Source organism: Nomascus leucogenys, chromosome 21, assembly GCF_006542625.1.
Source record: "Nomascus leucogenys isolate Asia chromosome 21, Asia_NLE_v1, whole genome shotgun sequence".
NCBI lineage: Eukaryota > Metazoa > Chordata > Mammalia > Primates > Hylobatidae > Nomascus > Nomascus leucogenys.
Genome location: NC_044401.1, coordinates 70,469,107 through 70,486,424, shown reverse-complemented (window position 1 = coordinate 70,486,424; position 17,318 = coordinate 70,469,107). Strand labels below are relative to the sequence as shown.

Here is a 17,318-nt window from a genome sequence, read left to right as displayed (position 1 = left end):
GTGGTATATATGATAACTCATTCTTCTCTGGTCTTTAGAATAATATTTTAAAATTCTCAGCAAAAATGCTCATGCTTTTTCATTTGAGAGTTAAATAGAGGAGATATTTATTTCTTCTTATCCACATAAATATATATCCACTTCTGTGTGTGCTGTTCTATTTAGGATAGTTCCTGGTCTTCCTGATGTGAGGTCAATAGGCAGGTTACACATCTACGTAGCTGAGAATAAGGTGCACATTAAGACCAGGATGCAAGAAGAGGCTGTTGAACTTGAACATTCAGCACAGAGTCTCTTCTCTTCTATACTAAAAGATAGTCATCCTGCAGTCGGAAGTGGCAGTTATTCGGCCATTGGAAAAGTCTCATGTAATAGTAGCTTTTAGGCGATGTCTCCTCCAAAGGGGCATCCTGCTATTAACCTATTGCTGAAAGAGAAATACCATTGTCTATTAATACCACTGGAACTAAAGATGAATAGTGAATTGGCCTTGATCTGACAGTGAGTTTGACTTTGATAGCTTGTCACTTAAAAAGGTTCTTTTATATTTATGAAAAAAAGCATGACGTCAAGCCAGGGGGAAAAATTGATATCAACATTTAAGACCAAACTCATAGGGCTTCCAAAAAAAAAAAAAAGGCCCTGTGTGAACTTTTTTTTTTTTTTTACATGCATAACTAATTAGCCTAGGTTATTATAAGCAGGGCTTCTGTGATAAAGTTTCCGGTGGTGTCTCGGGATACCTTGTTTATAGTGCCTTCTCTATGCCAGTCGGTCTTCAAATTGGAATTACAGAAAGAGGGAGGGATAGTCTACTGTCTCTCATTGGATTGGGGCCACCTAAAACGTTGTTATGCTGGAAATGCTAGAATATAATCACTATCAGGTGAGCTTTATTCTGCCTCATATTCAGTCTTTGAAATATAATGCAATAAATGGATTTAATCCACTTTTTGTTATTGTAATAGACATACTGTTTTCAATAAGTACAAATCTGCTCTTTTAATGCTGTTTATTATTTGATGCCCTAAGAAGTAATTCAATGTAGTTTTGAACAAAGTAAATATTAGTAGGATTCTTTTTTTTTTTTTTTTTTTTTTGCCTAGTGTGTGGCTAAACTGTCTTCATCAGCTCCTGTTCATTGCTGATAAGATTAAATTGTCTTTATCAAGGAAAAAGTGACTTAAAATTGAATAATGTTGTTTTTTGGGGAAAAGTATTTCTCATTCTGAATTAATGTCTGTAGGAAAGGGGAAAAAACATCCTGTTGGCTTGTTAATAGTCATGTCTTTTAAAACACATACGTGTAAGTGTTATGCATTTGAAAGAAACTACTTAATGTAGAATTGCTTTTTATGTTTTTTCTTAAGTAAAATGTTGAATAATCATGTCCAAATGAAAGTGGGAGAATTAATCCACAATTAGTTGATTTAATCATTGGAAGATTTCTATTTATTTTCCACAGCCATTTTACACAGTTGGTTCTTGAGGTGTGTGTGTGTGTGTGTGTGTGTGTGTGTGTTTTAAAAAGAAAGCTGTTTGCCAAGGAAAGTGAAACAAACAGTTATGCCACTTCTACATTGTTGTTTGATCTTAATAAACCCTTTCATGTGTGTTGGGGAAATTTTTGCCCTAAGATAATTTTAAACTTTTAATTATTATATATGAGAAGAAGGATACAAGGTTTGAAAGAGATGTGTAGTTAATTAGCAGGGAAATAAAATAGGGCAAAGTATTACCCCAAATCCTACTAGTTAGACTTTAAACTTCAGTAATATCAAAATCCGTTAGCACAGTGCCTGGTACATAACAAAGGCTTAATAATTTATTCTGTTGGTGGCCTGGTCAGTTTCATGTTTGTGCCTGGAAGAAGAGCCGTCTGAAACTCGCAAATAACAGCACTGTCTTCTTTTCCCTCCATGGCTATGTTCAGGTGCAGACCCACCTCGAAAACCCCACCAAGTACCACATACAGCAAGCCCAACGGCAGCAGGTAAAGCAGTACCTTTCTACCACTTTAGCAAATAAACATGCCAACCAAGTCCTGAGCTTGCCATGTCCAAACCAGCCTGGCGATCATGTCATGCCACCGGTGCCGGGGAGCAGCGCACCCAACAGCCCCATGGCTATGCTTACGCTTAACTCCAACTGTGAAAAAGAGGTAATTCATGTCTCCTCTCCTCTCCTGTTTTCTTAAGCTAAATAACTTGTCTGTTGAATATGATTCCCACGCTTAACTGTGGACTCTAGTTTGTCCTTGTGGCCACATTTACCAGCCTTTGTCCCCGATTCACCATCGTGGCTATGGCATTCCAGCCTCTTGTCTCCGTCGCTGGGTTATTGGGTGTATGGCACATGATGGGAGACCTGGCCCTCTCCAAGTGAAACGTGGAGGCGAGGACACTTTTGCCACTTGCTTCTTCTTCCTTAGCTGAGTGCTGTCTTCTCTTCCATGCCTTTCAGTTTATGAAGCAGTGAAAATGCAGAGAGAGGAGAAGGGGAGGTGGAAAAGGAAAAGCAAAAATAGAAGAGGTGTGGGACATGCGGTTTAGAAGTTCCGCTTGTTGTGAATGTCTGGGATATTATTTTTATTTCTCCCTGAGTTGGGGGAAGAAAGCATGGAATGTGCATGGATGGATTTGAATCATATAGCACATGAGACTTTAACGGAAACCCAAAGGTTTAATTGCTGGATACATTCTGTTTCATAATAAAATTGCCACTGCCCGTTAAATCTGCTTTGGTAAAGGGTGGATTGGAGGCAAGACTCAAACTACCTTCAAGCTAATTGGTGCATCAAAATTTGGAGCATACAAATACCTGAGAGCTGTGATTTAATGCTCATTATTTCCAAATTATGAGATGATGAGCTTCATCTCAATGGGATTTACCATACTGTGGACTATGAAGTGTTTATGCAAATTGAGAGGCAACTTTTCTAAAGTTGGATTGATTTTAATTTCTAGAAGGACTAAAATCTTTGCCCCTATGCCCAAACCAACTGCTTTATTTTTCTCTACCCAAATTTGTCATCTAGCAAGATGATTTGAAACAAGTTCTTCCTTCAGTATTTCATCTCTTGGTCAGATTCCACTTTGTTTGAAAGCTTAGTTCATCTTGTTGCTGTGCCATCAGCTACGTGTGAACAGGTCATTAAAAAGTCATTTGCAAGTCCAAGTTATAGGCTGTTTTTGCTTGTGTTTTTGCAGGGGTTTTATAAGTTTGAAGAGCAAAACAGGGCGGAGAGCGAGTGCCCAGGCATGAACACACATTCACGAGCGTCCTGTATGCAGGTACTGAATGACTTGGCAGGCTGAGGATGTAACACTTTGTAACAAGAATCTATATTTGTGGTGGATCACACCTTCCTGAAAACCTAAGCGTCTTTTTCCCCCATTGTTTTTTTTTTTATAGAGAAAGCTAGGAACATTGCCATTTTCCTCATAGTATCCCATGATTAAATAATGACAAGGGAGAATAAACTAAAATGTGTTTTTCCCCTAAGTTGCTCCAAAGATTAAAAACTTCTTAAAGCACTTAAATTTTAATAAGACATGAAATATGTACTTTAACATAATCAATATATGTTATACAAATTTGTAGGTTAGCAATTTTTGTATTAGTAAAACCAAGATGTGTGTGTATAATCTAGATATTGTTTCCTAAATGGAATCTCATGGAACATACATTTTGAAACGATATTAATTTAATAATATATAATGGATGCTTTCACAAGTAACTAAAGTTTCTTCTATTACATCCTATTTAATGGATATATAAATTATGCTATATCTATTTATATATCTATGCATGTATATAGATATAGGAGAGAATAACAGGCAACAAAAGTTTTTGCCTTTCTATATTTCCTGTCATCAACTTGCATTACTTTTGTCATAAGAGAAAAAAATTATTTTAAAAATGCTATTACATCAATTTTTTTCTAAGAACAAAATTAAAAGTGGCAAGGAAATGTTGTTCGTAAGTTTCCTAGCCTATTTGCATATTTACCAACTCAGTTAGAAAATCATCTCTTAAAGACAAACAAAACAAATAAAAGTGGTGTCAGTAGAAATGGAACCTAACAAACAGTGGATAGTAGTTATTCAAAACTGGCCAATTATTCTTCTTAGGGGTCACTTAATAAGACTCCTTTTTTGAGTGTTTAGTATATTCCTGGTACTTTGAATGCTCTGTAGTTTGTCCTGAAATCATATGAGAATCCATAAGACAGTAAATATTATGAACCCCCATTTTATAGATTGAGAAACTGAGGCTTTAAAAGATTGGAGGCTTTGCCCTAATCTAGAAAGCAGGAGAACTGGGATTCCAGCCCAAACCTATGAATTTTGGAGTCTCTCCTCTTTAATGGAAGTGGCAAGAGACAGAAGAGCATCCCTGTTAGTTCTGTGATTTCATTGTGTAACTATGAAGTCCTGTTAAGACCCAAGCACAGACACACCAACTAGCTCAAATACATGAGGTGTTTACGAAGACATGTTTTCACAGGCCTGTCTTTGCAACTGCTGCAGTGCACATGTAATCACTGTTGTTTATTAGCATAACTGATGTTTTGATACTTTAGAAATAAGATTGATCTAGTGGGTGGGAGGCCGAGGCGGGCGGATCACAAGGTCAGGAGATCGAGACCACGGTGAAACCCCGTCTCTACTAAAAAATACAAAAAATTAGCCGGGCGTGGTGGCGGGCGCCTGTAGTCCCAGCTACTCGGAGAGGCTGAGGCAGGAGAATGGCGTGAACCCGGGAGGCGGAGCTTGCAGTGAGCCGAGATCGCGCCACTGCACTCCAGCCTGGGTGACAGAGCGAGACTCCATCTCAAAAAAAAAAAAAAAAAAAAAAAAAAAAAAGATTGATCTAGTGGGAATGTCAGCTCCACAACTGTAATGATAACCTCGTCCTGGTGTACTCCTTGGGGAGTACCAAGCACACTGGTAGCTGTACGAGGAGAAACTTATTTTACAAGTCACTGTAATATGGGTGCAGGGATAGCCAGTGGCCTGGGAGCCACAATGTCCACACTTCCCTGTGGAACACTGCAGACGGTGTTTTCCTTCTGCAGGAACAGGGTAGGGGCCATCGTCTTTAGGGAAAAAAGGAAGTAGAATGACAGCTGTCATTCAAGATGAAGTGCTCTGGTACATCTCTCCTGTTTAGGGCAGGCAGTTTAGCATAGTTGTGAAAGCATGGGTTAAATTGTGGCTCCAGTCTTTCTTCAGTGTGTGACTTTGGGCAAGCTGCTTCTCATTTATTTCACCTGGAAAATTGCTATAACAATAGTACCTGGCATGATACGGTTTTCGTTAGGGCAAAATCTTAGCCTATGAAAATCCTTGAATCCAATGCTTGGCAACTCATAATCACCCATTAAATGCTGGCTACAAGTATTATTCTCATCACCTATTAGAGTTAATGGTCTTCAATACTATTTTATACTTCAATACTATTTTAGTGGAAAGAGGACCGTTACTTCTTAGAATCTAACTAAAGACCATTATTGCTTTGGGTAAAAAAAAGACCATGAGTCTCTTTTTAGGTTGTGTTGCATAGTTTTATTTATTTTTGTCTCTCTTCTGTTGCCCTGTTTCCTACAGATGGATGATGTAATCGATGACATCATTAGCCTAGAATCAAGTTATAATGAGGAAATCTTGGGCTTGATGGATCCTGCTTTGCAAATGGCAAATACGGTATTGATAATCTTTTTTTAAGTAGAAAATCTTGAGGTGTTTCCAGGGTTCTGTTCTTTTTTCTTAAACTTTTATTGTATCTTTGTAACTGGTTCACTGATGAAATGTGTTAATAGTAAAGTGGAGAATTATCTCAGGATCACAAATAAGTGACTTTGACATCAGAAATTAAGAAGTTTTTATGAGTTTATGAATAACCCCATGATAAAACTCTACATTCCCTAGAGTCCAAGAGCAGTTTTGATAGGGCATTAGCCCTTCCAATTCCCTTGAAATCTAATACCCAACCCAGTACACTGCAGCCAAGGGAACCATTGTGAACTGCACTATTCACAGTGGTGCTCTAGTTGGCTTGAAAAAGTTGGTGCAGTTTTTCAAGGTTTTTTCATATTCTTAGGTGATAGAGGGACATTGGAGTTACCCTTTTCCAACAGCAAAATTTATTCCAACTTCAGTTCATAAACAAGTGGTCCTATTCGCTATTGTATGTTACTTGTTTTTCTCTGTAATTTACAGGCTTGCCTATATTGTTTATTTTCCTTCATTCCTTACATTTTAGTCTTATGTTACTGTTTTACCAAAGTCTTATTGCAGATCTTATTTAGTCCTTGCAATTATTCTGTGAGTCAAGTTCGGATGGTATCATTGCTCTCAGTTTTAAACTGTAACTAGGTTAGACGGTCTTACGCAAGATTACATAGCTTGGGTGTATCAGAGTCAGGCCTGCTTGGTAGGTCTTTGAATGCCTTCTCCAATCCTTTTCTGTTTTCTCTGAGAGCAATGATATGAGACTATCATATTCTTAATAACTAGTGTTTTAAAGACCAACATTTATTGAGGAGAAAGGGAAAAGGGGAGTTGTTTAATGGGTATGGAGCTCCGGATTTGCAAGACGAAAAATTCTGGAGATCTGTTTGATAGCAATGTGAACATACATAACACTACTGAACCATACCCTTAAAATTGGTTAAGATGGCAAATTTTATCCTACGTGTTTTTTACCATAATGAGATTTTTTAAAGGTACGACTAACTTCCAGTAGTAAATTCCCTTGGCCAAAGGACGAAACGACACTTACTTAGGTACACCAGAATCCTCAGAAAATTGAGTCTTATAGTTAGCATTTTCTTTTCTTTTTTTTTAAATCCATCTTGATCCAATTCTTCAAGTTCACTTCCTTGAACTCATGTGGGGTGAGGACTTCCCTTGAAACCTCAACCTTCTTCTATGATATTTAGAGTTTGTCTACTTTCCACCCATTTAAACCCACCCCCTGATTTTGGAAGAACCAGGTATTCTACCATTGTGATAAAAGTTTCCATGCCATCCTCTCCCAACCTCTTGGAATCCTTGGTTGGCTTCTGTGAAACCTTCCGGCTTTCAAGTTAGTGCATCCCATGAGGCCAACTGCACTTGTCTAGCAGTCAGAATCCTAGGACAAATATGAGTAAAACACTTGGGGTAGCATGCCCTGGGGAATTTATAAATATACCCAAAGACATGGGTGTGTTTACATTTCACTGCTCTAGCAGCATTAATTAGCAATGGCCCAGTCATCTCAAAAGAACTTTGCTGTGAGAGTGGTCATTTTGCTAGTGGTGTTAGATGGGTCCCTGGGCACACTCAAGTAGACTGTAGAATTGACATGATTCTGTAAAATCATTGACTTTTTTTGTAATGGCAAAGACCTTTGATATCATTTGGTCTAACCTAGTACTGAATGCATTACCCTCCTCTTTTATTTATTTTTTTTTTTGATACAGGGTTTCATTTTGTTCCCCAGGCTGATCTTGAGCTCCTGGGCGCAAGTGATCTTCCTCCCTCAAGTGGCTGGGATTATAGGTGTGTGCCACTACGCCTGGCCTGACCTTCTCTTGCATCTCCTTAGTATTCTCCACAAAAAAATCAAGGCATCCAGCTTCTTGGAAACCTCCAAAAAAGGATCTGTACTAGCTCACTAGGGAAATAGCAAAGCACAATGGTTAGGGTTTAGAGATTTCTGACCAGATCTGGGGTCAAACCCTGAATCTGCCATTTCCTCTGTGACCTTGCATGTTATTTAGCTTCCTGAAACCCTACGTTTCCCCATCTATAAAATGGGGCTGTTCTATATACCTATATTATGTGGTCAACTCACTTGATAAAGCATCTGTAGTACTTAGCATTGGAAACATAAGTTGTATTCAATAATGTTATCTAAATTATTAAGTATAACTTATTAATTATAATATCAAATAATATTGATAGTATTTGTTATTCAGCTGATCTTCATTGAGCCCCTATAGTGTCTCAAGCTCTATGTTAGCTATCTGTGAGACATATCTATCTCATGATATCCCTCACAGTAAGTAACTCTGTAAATTGCAACATGGGTCCCAATTTGCTTCATGGAGGACTTCTCCACGTAACACCCCTTCTGAAGACGGTTGTCATGACCCCATATATGCTTCTGTCCTTTAGAATGAATACCTGGCTGGGCCCATGGTTCACGCCTGTAATCCTAGCACTTTGGGAGGCCGAGGCAGGAGGATCACTTGAGACCAGGAGTCGGAGATCAGCCTGAGCAACATAGAGAGAATCCGTCTCTATAAAAAATGTAAAAAATTAGGTGGGTGGGGTAGTAGTACATACCTGTAGTCCTAGCTACTTAGGAGGCTGAGATGGGAGGATCACTTGAGCCCAAGAGTTCAAGGATGCAATGAATCATGATCATGCCACTGTCCTTTAGCCTGGGCAACAGAGCAAGACATTGTTTCTAAAAAACACATTTAAAAATAAAAAAGTAGATTGAATCCTCATACCTCTTCATTCCATCTACATTAGCGTTGAGGCCTTGTTCCTTCGTTTTCTGGTTGCTGCTAAACTATATTAAAGATTAATTTAGCATTTATGAATATGCCTAATAGGTGGCCAGCACCAGGCAAGGTGCTGTGGATGTGAAGGCGACTAAGGTATGCTTCCTATTGACGGGGGTTAACAGCCTAGAAGGGGGAGACTCTTTTAGCCCTTGAGGGGAGAAGGACAATTCAGGAGCAGAGAGGCCATCTCAAGGGAATTTCCAGATAAGAAAGATCCTCTGGGCAGAGTTGAATTAACTCCCAGACAGGAGACGAGTCCCCTGCAGAAACCCTTAGAAGTCACTGACTTTATCCCAGCATCTACTTCTCTTCTATATCCCCATGCTGGAAAGGCTAAATGTGGCTCCATTAGAGTCTTCTTTCAACAGATCTATTTCAGCGTTTTGCCATTAGGGGAAAGACAATGTAACTTCAACATTAGGAGCACAGACTCTGAACCAGACATCTGAATACATACTCTTGACTGAGTGATTCAACCTCTCTGCTTGTGTTTCCTTGTCTGTAAAATGGGGATCATAACAGCATCTACTGCAGGAGAATTAATGGGAGAATTATAAGAGGTAACCCACAAAAAGCATTTAGAACAGTTGGGCCCTGATAAGCTCTCACTAAAAGTTAGTTACTAGCTCTTATTCTTGATGAACTTGGGTTTCAGTTGTCAAAATTAAGTAACAAAGCTACTACATACAACCTATTAACATTTTAATTTTTTTCCCACAGTAAAGTTTAAGTTTAATGTTCTTCATGTTAGGCATTTTTTTCTTTTATTTGATTATTTGAAATGCTTTATTTCAAGTTAACTACTTAGAAAAAAATAAAGTGGAAGGAACACTTAGAGAGGAAACTGTCCTAAGGGAATTGAAGTCTAGAAATAACTATTCTGAGAGCACAAGGGCCCTCTTGTACTATCACAAACAAAGAATAAAAGTCCCAGTTTACTTGTGTTAACAGTGCTCAATTGATATTCAGAGAAGGGGGCCATCCAGAGAGAAAAAAATAATAACATTTTACAATTATCATTTACTTGGAAAAATATTCATTTTGGTGGAGCACAACATTGAAGAACTCAATTCAGACCAGTATGGGGGCATAGACCCAGGCGCATCTTTTTTCAATTTGTTTGTCCGGATTAGACTGTGGCTTTCATCTGTCCATGGTGCAGTTTGTGCTCTGGAAGTGAAATCTTGTCATTTAGGTAAATGGCCTGGATAAAAATCCCACAAAGATGTGAAATATACATGTTAACAGAAGAAGTCTCTTCCTCTTTCTTAGCTCTAAAGGTGTTATTTTGACCTAATTATGTTGTTAACTATATTTATGGAGGAAGTTTTCTAATGCAAAAGAACCAGCCACAGAATCCTTTCTTTAAAATGCATGGCTAGGAGACACATTTTAAATTATTTCCATCAACCTTCCTTTTAGTAGCTTCAGCAAATAACAGCTGTTGATACAAAGAACATACACCACCATTTAGGACACAGTTTCTCTAATGTGGAACTGTTGGCATTTGGGATGGATAAGTCTTTGTGGTGGGAGACTGTCCTGTGCATTTTAGGATGCTTAACAGCATCCCTGGCCTTCACCCACTGGATGCCAGCAGCAAATCCCCTGCAGGTGCATCAACTGAAAATACCTCCAGACATTGATCCCGGGAAACAAAATTAGAAGGTCTGGTTTGGAATAATGACTGGTCACCTCAGCCTTGCAGATACCCTGATTTCTGTTCCTAGATTTGCATAGCAGTCTGGTAAAAACTGTCTGATCGTTGACAATGTACTTAGTACTTAACATGGCAAGTGGTTTTGTTGATCAAAGTGAAAATTAGCTCACCTGTCAAAACTGTAAAGTGGGAATCTAGTACTCCCTAGAAAATTATAATACTGTCTTGTTAATCATAGCGGTTACCACTTATTGATCACTGAAGTAGCAGGCACTGTTTCACCTATTTTATCTCTATTAAATCTTATAAAAACCCTGTGAGATGAATGGTTGTCGCTTTTCAATTGGAGACACTAAGCCTCAGAGAACTTGCTTGATATCGCATAGCAAGTTAGTAAAGCGGCGGGATTTTAATCCGGGTCTCTGACTCCTAAGCACAGGCTATAAAGTTCTACACCATTAATCGGTAGATTGGAGTATCCACATTCGGCTAGTAAGCGGCAGGGTTTTTATTTCCTCAGGTCTAATTGGAGAGGAATTGAAAGTTGGAGTTTCTGGCCGGGCGCGGTGGCTCACGCCTGTAATCCCAGCACTTTGGGAGGCCGAGGCGGGCGGGTCACGAGGTCAGGAGATCGAGACCATCCTGGCTAACACGGTGAAACCCCGTCTCTACTAAAAAATACAAAAAATTAGCCGGGCGAGGTGGCGGGCGCCTGTAGTCACAGCTGCGCGGGAGGCTGAGGCAGGAGAATGGCGTGAACCCCGGGAGGCGGAGCTTGTAGTGAGCCGAGATCGCGCCACTGCACTCCAGCCTGGGTCAAAGAGCGAGACTCCGTCTCGAAAAAAAAAGAAAAAGAAAAAAAAGAAAGTTGCAGTTTCCAACTGGTTAATATCAGCGTGTTGATACTCTCCCCACCCCCAGTTCTGCTGTTAACATGGGACGTGAGCCTCCAACCAAAAACCTCCATTAAGCAATGGCAAAAACCTTGGCTTTTCTTTCTGTAAAAAGCAGTAAGATGCCATACACAAAGTGCCATTTTAATTCTGTGCTTGGCCCAAAGTAGGCACCCAAAAAATTAGATGACCCCCAGCAAAATATTCTGGCATGCTTTCTGCTTCCCACTCCTAATCAGCAAGTATGGGAAAAGCAGCCGAAGCAGGAAATCTTTCAGAGAAGTAGATAGATGGCTATAAGTTTTTTCAACTGGAAGTAATGATGTCTGACCTCAGTAGAGTGCCCAATGAGGCATCTTGCTATAGGGATTTTAATTCATTTCCCTTATTGGTGTGCACTGTCGTCAATCCATGCTAATCACAGCAGTCCTTTCTGTAGTTTTTCATGCGTCTCAAGCCATTTCTCACTAGGTATCCCCCACGTTGCTCTTTGTCTCCCCCACCCTGTCCATCTCACTGTCTATGGCAGAAAACATTCTCTGTCTCAGTCATGTACGTATCTCTTCTTTAGAATATAGTTAGAAAATATGTTCTTGTCCAGAAGCAGCTTAGAATTAGATATCTGTTCAACATAGGTCTATCAATGACTTGGAGTTGCTGCGTATCAGTTGCTATTATTTATCCCTAACAAATCATCATAATAACACAGTGAGTTTTGCATACAATTTGCATATGAAAACCATATTTGTGATTTGCCTTTCTAGAGCAAGTGGAATAATTTTTCTTTTAGCTTATTGCTTTGAATTTTCAAGTCACATTCTTGGTTTGTTAAAACCCCGAAGTTTTCCCAAAATCTGGAATTCTCAAAAGATAAGGGAATAAAGCTTTGGAATCCAAGGAGTTACCAGATATCATGGCAGCTGTATAAGTTTAGTCTTTCTGGTACTTTACAGGGCTGTTTTGAAACATGTGAGTGCCTTTCACTTTGCGTTAAATTGGACAAGAATAAAACTAAACACACACAGAGCAAGGTTGACCCTTAGAAGGTAACCTATTTCAAATAAAACCACCTAGTGAAATGACAGCTGATAATCAAAGTCACGTTTTATCAATTCCTTAGAGGGCCTTGAAATACGATACAAGGGCATTTTAAATGACCACAATGTCTATTTTTGTGCATGTGTATGGTGGTATGTGTATTAGGTTCTATGCATATACTGTAAATGCTGCTTTCAAAAAGGAGCAAAAGAGGGAGTTATATTCTGCTGGTCTGTCTGTCCTCCCTGCCCACCCCAATTCTGTTGAAGCCAGTGTCTGATTCACCCATCAAGAAGTATCTTATTCCATGTCCATTGCCTCCCACCCAGATCTCTTTAGCTAGGGGTTTAATTCATTGAGTATATGTTTAGAAGCCATCACAGAAATAGATGCAATGGTTAACAATGAGGGGAAGCACATTTGACTCGTATTTTGTGGTATATTTTCATCTGTATGTTAGTGGTCGTTGGAGAGGATGCAAGGTACTCTCTTGAATACAGTTTTTACTACGTACTTCTCAGTCACTAAACACTTTAATCACACCTAAATTCTTTCTGAATGTACTTTTCTCAGATGTAGAATACAATTCAATGTGTAATCAAGAAACGGGAGGGCTAAACGACTTAAAGTCTTACCCAGTAATCATGGTTATAGAAACTGTTTGAATCAATCTAGTAATGGTACATGTCTGCAGTGGAAGGAGTGAGGTCACTCAACGATTTCTCCACAGTTACTATTGCAGACTATTTCACGGCATGGGAAGGGGGATCAACTTGGGACTTTTCTACAAAAACAGGCCTATGAACTGCTGCAACCAGCTAGTTACCAAGAAATGCACATACACAAGCAAAGGAGAGCTCACTGCTTTAAAACAGCCCATTCCGAACTAGAGGAAAAACTCTGATGCTAGCTTGGGGAAGGCTAAATATTTCTTTTACTTTTTATTTTTTTAACTTTTTTGAAAGTGTAAATTTTTGCTCTCTTTTAAAGTCTGTGGGCTCCCTCTTGTGGCTTTGTGGAAAACTTCAATTTCAAGGAAACGCTTTTTCTCTCTAGCAGTAAGGAAATCATTTATTTTCCAATTAAAAAAAAAACTTTCACTGCTTTTCCTTGTAAAAGAAAAAGAGAGAAGAAGAGGTGGACACGAGAAGGAAGGAACAAAATTAACTTTAGTGGAAAGTCCTATTTGGTGAAAAGGTCATTTTTTATACAGTCCTGTTTTACAATAATAGCCAACATTTCCTGAACAGCCACTGTATGCTACTAGTTGTACTAGATAATGCATTCACCACATTATTCATTGTCTCCATGCTCAAAATCAACTGATTGGCTAGTTAGTGTAATCATTTTATGGGTGTGAGACTGTACTTTCCTCCTTCAAAGGGAACTAGTTGAGATCCTGTAACTCTCTTTTAGTATCTGTGAGTGAACGAAAAAGTAAACATCTCATATTTTCCTAATTTAAAAATGATTTTTTGTATCAAATAATTTTTCTTAAATAAAACCTAGAGTAGGATATAGGTTTTATCTGAAAAAACATGGGAATTGTTCAACAGTTAATTTCTGTTGCTGTGTGTCTCCCTCTAGTTGCCTGTCTCGGGAAACTTGATTGATCTTTATGGAAACCAAGGTCTGCCCCCACCAGGCCTCACCATCAGTAACTCCTGCCCAGCCAATCTTCCCAACATAAAAAGGGAGCTCACAGGTAAACACCTCGTAAATGTGCCTCTTACTGCAGATTTCTGTCCACTTCCTGATAAGACAAAGTTATCGATATAGTGATGTGCAAACTATATCCAACTCACGGACATAACTTTTATAGGTCTCTGCAGTGGTTAAAACATTATGCAATATTTTAAGATGGAGGATTTATACTTGAAAATCCTGTTTTTTTCAAGGAGATCCTTGAAAATCTCCTGAGATACTGGGAATCGGGGCCACCATTGCTGCATGTCACCAATCACTGTGGCTGTGGTGAAGGTCCCCTTTGTGTCGGGAATAGTAGGCAACTCTTTCGGCTGTAACTGTCTCCAGCCTACCTGATATGTGTGTTTCTTACAAGCCCCTAGAGGCATTTGAGTTTCAGAACCCAGATCTGAATTTTCCTTGGACACACATTCGAGCCTACAATTGGGATAGCATAAGAATATATTTCTTACATCTTGAGATGCCTCCTGTTGTCTTTTGTTGTATTGTGTGCAAAAGATTTATTACACAGGGGGGAACAAATTATAAAATGGAGCAATGGATATTATTTGTTCTTGAGGCAAGTGTGAAATTACCTATTTCTCTACTTTGCTTAATGCCTTAGGGAAGGCATTTATTTGGTCATTAAAACATGGTGGAAACTGTATTAGAACTGGCATTCTACCATGGTGAATTTTATGGCCCTTACTCCACCCCTCTTTTTATTATTTGATCCTTGCTTGCATTCTGCAGGATTGGATGAACAGACTGAGAATATGGAATATGGATTTGGTACAGAGAATTGCTGTTCTAGTCAAGGATATCTTAAACATTTTTTTTCAGAAAATAAGCAGGAGAAAGATGTTTTTTAAAAACCATGGATTTGAGTGAAAAGAGTAATTAATAAGTAAAAACCATCCAAAACGAAAACACAAGTAGCCACCGTACCAAAAAGGAAAATTACTGCAAGACAACAACAACAACAAAAGCAAGAATTGTCGGGCAGGCATAGTAGCTCACACCTGTAATCTCAGCACTTTGGGAAGCTGAGGCAGGCAGATTGCTTGAGCTCAGGAGTTCCAGGCTGCAATGAGCTGTGATCGCACCACTGCACTCCAGCCTGGGCAAGAGGAATGAGTCCTGTCTCAAAACAAAGCAAAGCAAAACAAAACACAACAACAACAACAACAACTTAAGAATCATTGAAGTGGAGGATATGTAAGTCATGCTTCCGTGTGAGGAAAAAAACTAGAAAATGATTTGAATTGACCATCACAACTGAAAGAATTCAACTTCTGAGTTTTGTAGATATATATACACACACATAGATATGCATATATATGCATATAAACATGTATGTATGCATATAGATATGCATATATACATATATAACACCCATATAATAAATATATATGGTGTATATATATGCTTCAGTGGCTATAAGTTATGCTAAAAAGATTTCTATTTTGAGATAAAATTCTAAATTATGATAGTGTAATGCTTCAGCTATCACTTCTGAAAAGGAAATAACAGAGCTTTCCGAATCCCAAGATTGGTCAAGTAACATGATTTGTTTTTTTTAATTCTGTTTTTTGTTTTGTTCTCTGTAAGGGAAAAAGTAATCTCTCATCCCAGATATCTCACAAGAGTTGCTATGCAAATAGAACTTGCCAATTGCAGTTGCCACCAAATGCCTCTATTCCTATTTTGTTTTTATAGACTCAAGCTAGTAAATAGTGGTTCCTAAGTTATTAGATTATTTCATTACAGCAGGTTTTAACAGAATCTGGCACCAACTTCTGAAAAAATGAGTTCATTCTATGAACTAGTGAACTAGTCAGAAGAGACAGAGATCCACTTTGGCAGTTTTTTTGTTTTTTTTTTTTTTTTTTTTTTTTTTTGAGACAGGGTCTCTCTCTGTCTCCTGAGCTGGCGTGCAGTGGTGTGATCACAGCCCACTGCAACCTCGACCTCCTGGGCTCAAGTGATCCTCTCACCTCAGCCTCCCGTAGCTGGGACTGCAAGCGTGCACCACCATGCTGGACTTATTTTTTTTATTTTTTGTAAAGACCAAGGCTGGTCTTGAACTCCTGGGCTCAAATGATCTTTCCACTTCCACTTCCCAAAGTGCTGGAATTACAGGCGCAAGCAACCATGCTGGGCCTCTACTCAGTTTTTATATCAGCATGTTACACAGGCATCAAGAAGGGATCGAAAGCTTCTATGACCTGAAAAGAAAATATATCAGACCCCTGATAATAGAGTATCAACAGCAAATTGACATAGTTTTCTAATTATAGATTTCTTTCTTGCTAGTATCTGTATATGTTTACAGTGTGCTATATATAATTTTTACTGGGTTTTTTTTTTATTACCGTTTTGTGGAAGCCCAGTTTTCACATATTGTATATTTGATATATATTGCCTTGAAAACATGCAAGCTTTTTTAAAAGATATCTTTTTTTAAAAAAAACATATTTTTACTTAGAGTCAAGTCAGATAAGCTTCCGTATGTTTCGGAAATGAGATATTTTGTAGTTTACATTTTGTGCAACCTCAAACATTTCCAACTTCTAATGACTTCATTCACGTGCACAGCGTGTATTTTTCCCACAGAGTCTGAAGCAAGAGCACTGGCCAAAGAGAGGCAGAAAAAGGACAATCACAACCTGAGTAAGTTGGTTTTATTTATGTTTATGACATTTGATATTAATGTTCCCCATATATCAAAAATGTTTCCAGAAATTCTGTAGAGGAGAGTTGATTTCTACAGCTGTTAAAATTATCTCTTATGGAGGAAAATTGTATTTGACAGAAACCAAGGTATATATTTTCCCCGTATTTTATCTCAGATCAAACTGAATTTTGTATATATACTTATTGTCAGTTTCTGAAGAGTTTTTATTTTTCTTGTTTCTAGTAGTGGTTTTCTCTCTCTTTCTCTCTCTCTCTCTCTCTTTTTGGTGAGAGGGAGAATTGATCCCCACTACCCAATTATAAGTGCTGCTCACACTGGAACTTATTAACAAAAGGGGATTAGGGGAGCACCTTCTCCAATGAGATTTGAAAGAAAAAGAAAGAAAGAAAGAAACAGATCTGAAGGGGAGTAAATGGACGAGGTAGCCTCCTAAATTTCTGACGTTATTCGTGACTTAAAAAAAATAGTCCTAAAGTATTTAAAATATTTTTTACGTGTTTAATTTACTCTTGATGAAATCTTCAAGTTGTCTCCTATGAATACTTTAGTTTTGGTTTAATATAAACAAGTAAGACAAGCTGCACAGATTTTTTTAAAAGGGGATTGGGCTTGGAGGTAGGAAATTGTGTGTGAATTTCTCATCTCATGGCCTCATGTCCTCTGTTTCTTAAATTGATTTTTGAGAATGTGAATGTGGAGTCATATATAAACACTTTCTCCTTATAAAAATGATAGAAGAAGGCCAGAGTTCTCCTTTAGTCCCCAGGAATATGCATG

At 38.4% G+C, this 17,318-nt stretch overlaps 1 protein-coding gene across 5 annotated transcripts in view; it reads left to right on the top strand.

Moving 5' to 3' along the window:
- The window catches only part of MITF (melanocyte inducing transcription factor), a 235,129-nt gene that overhangs the window by 202,187 nt on the left and 15,624 nt on the right, over positions 1–17,318 (top strand). For 2 of the 5 annotated variants that reach the window (XM_003264876.2, XM_003264879.2), the window contains exons 3-7: positions 1,934–2,161; positions 3,210–3,293; positions 5,613–5,708; positions 13,745–13,862; positions 16,460–16,516. In XM_003264876.2, the coding sequence (XP_003264924.1) occupies positions 1,934–2,161; positions 3,210–3,293; positions 5,613–5,708; positions 13,745–13,862; positions 16,460–16,516 (583 nt within the window). Of the gene's footprint in view, positions 1–725; positions 887–1,933; positions 2,162–2,463; positions 3,178–3,209; positions 3,294–5,612; positions 5,709–13,744; positions 13,863–16,441; positions 16,517–17,318 lie in introns of those variants that run through there. The other 3 variants (XM_003264878.3, XM_012502242.1, XM_003264883.4) reach the window with 3 other exon arrangements.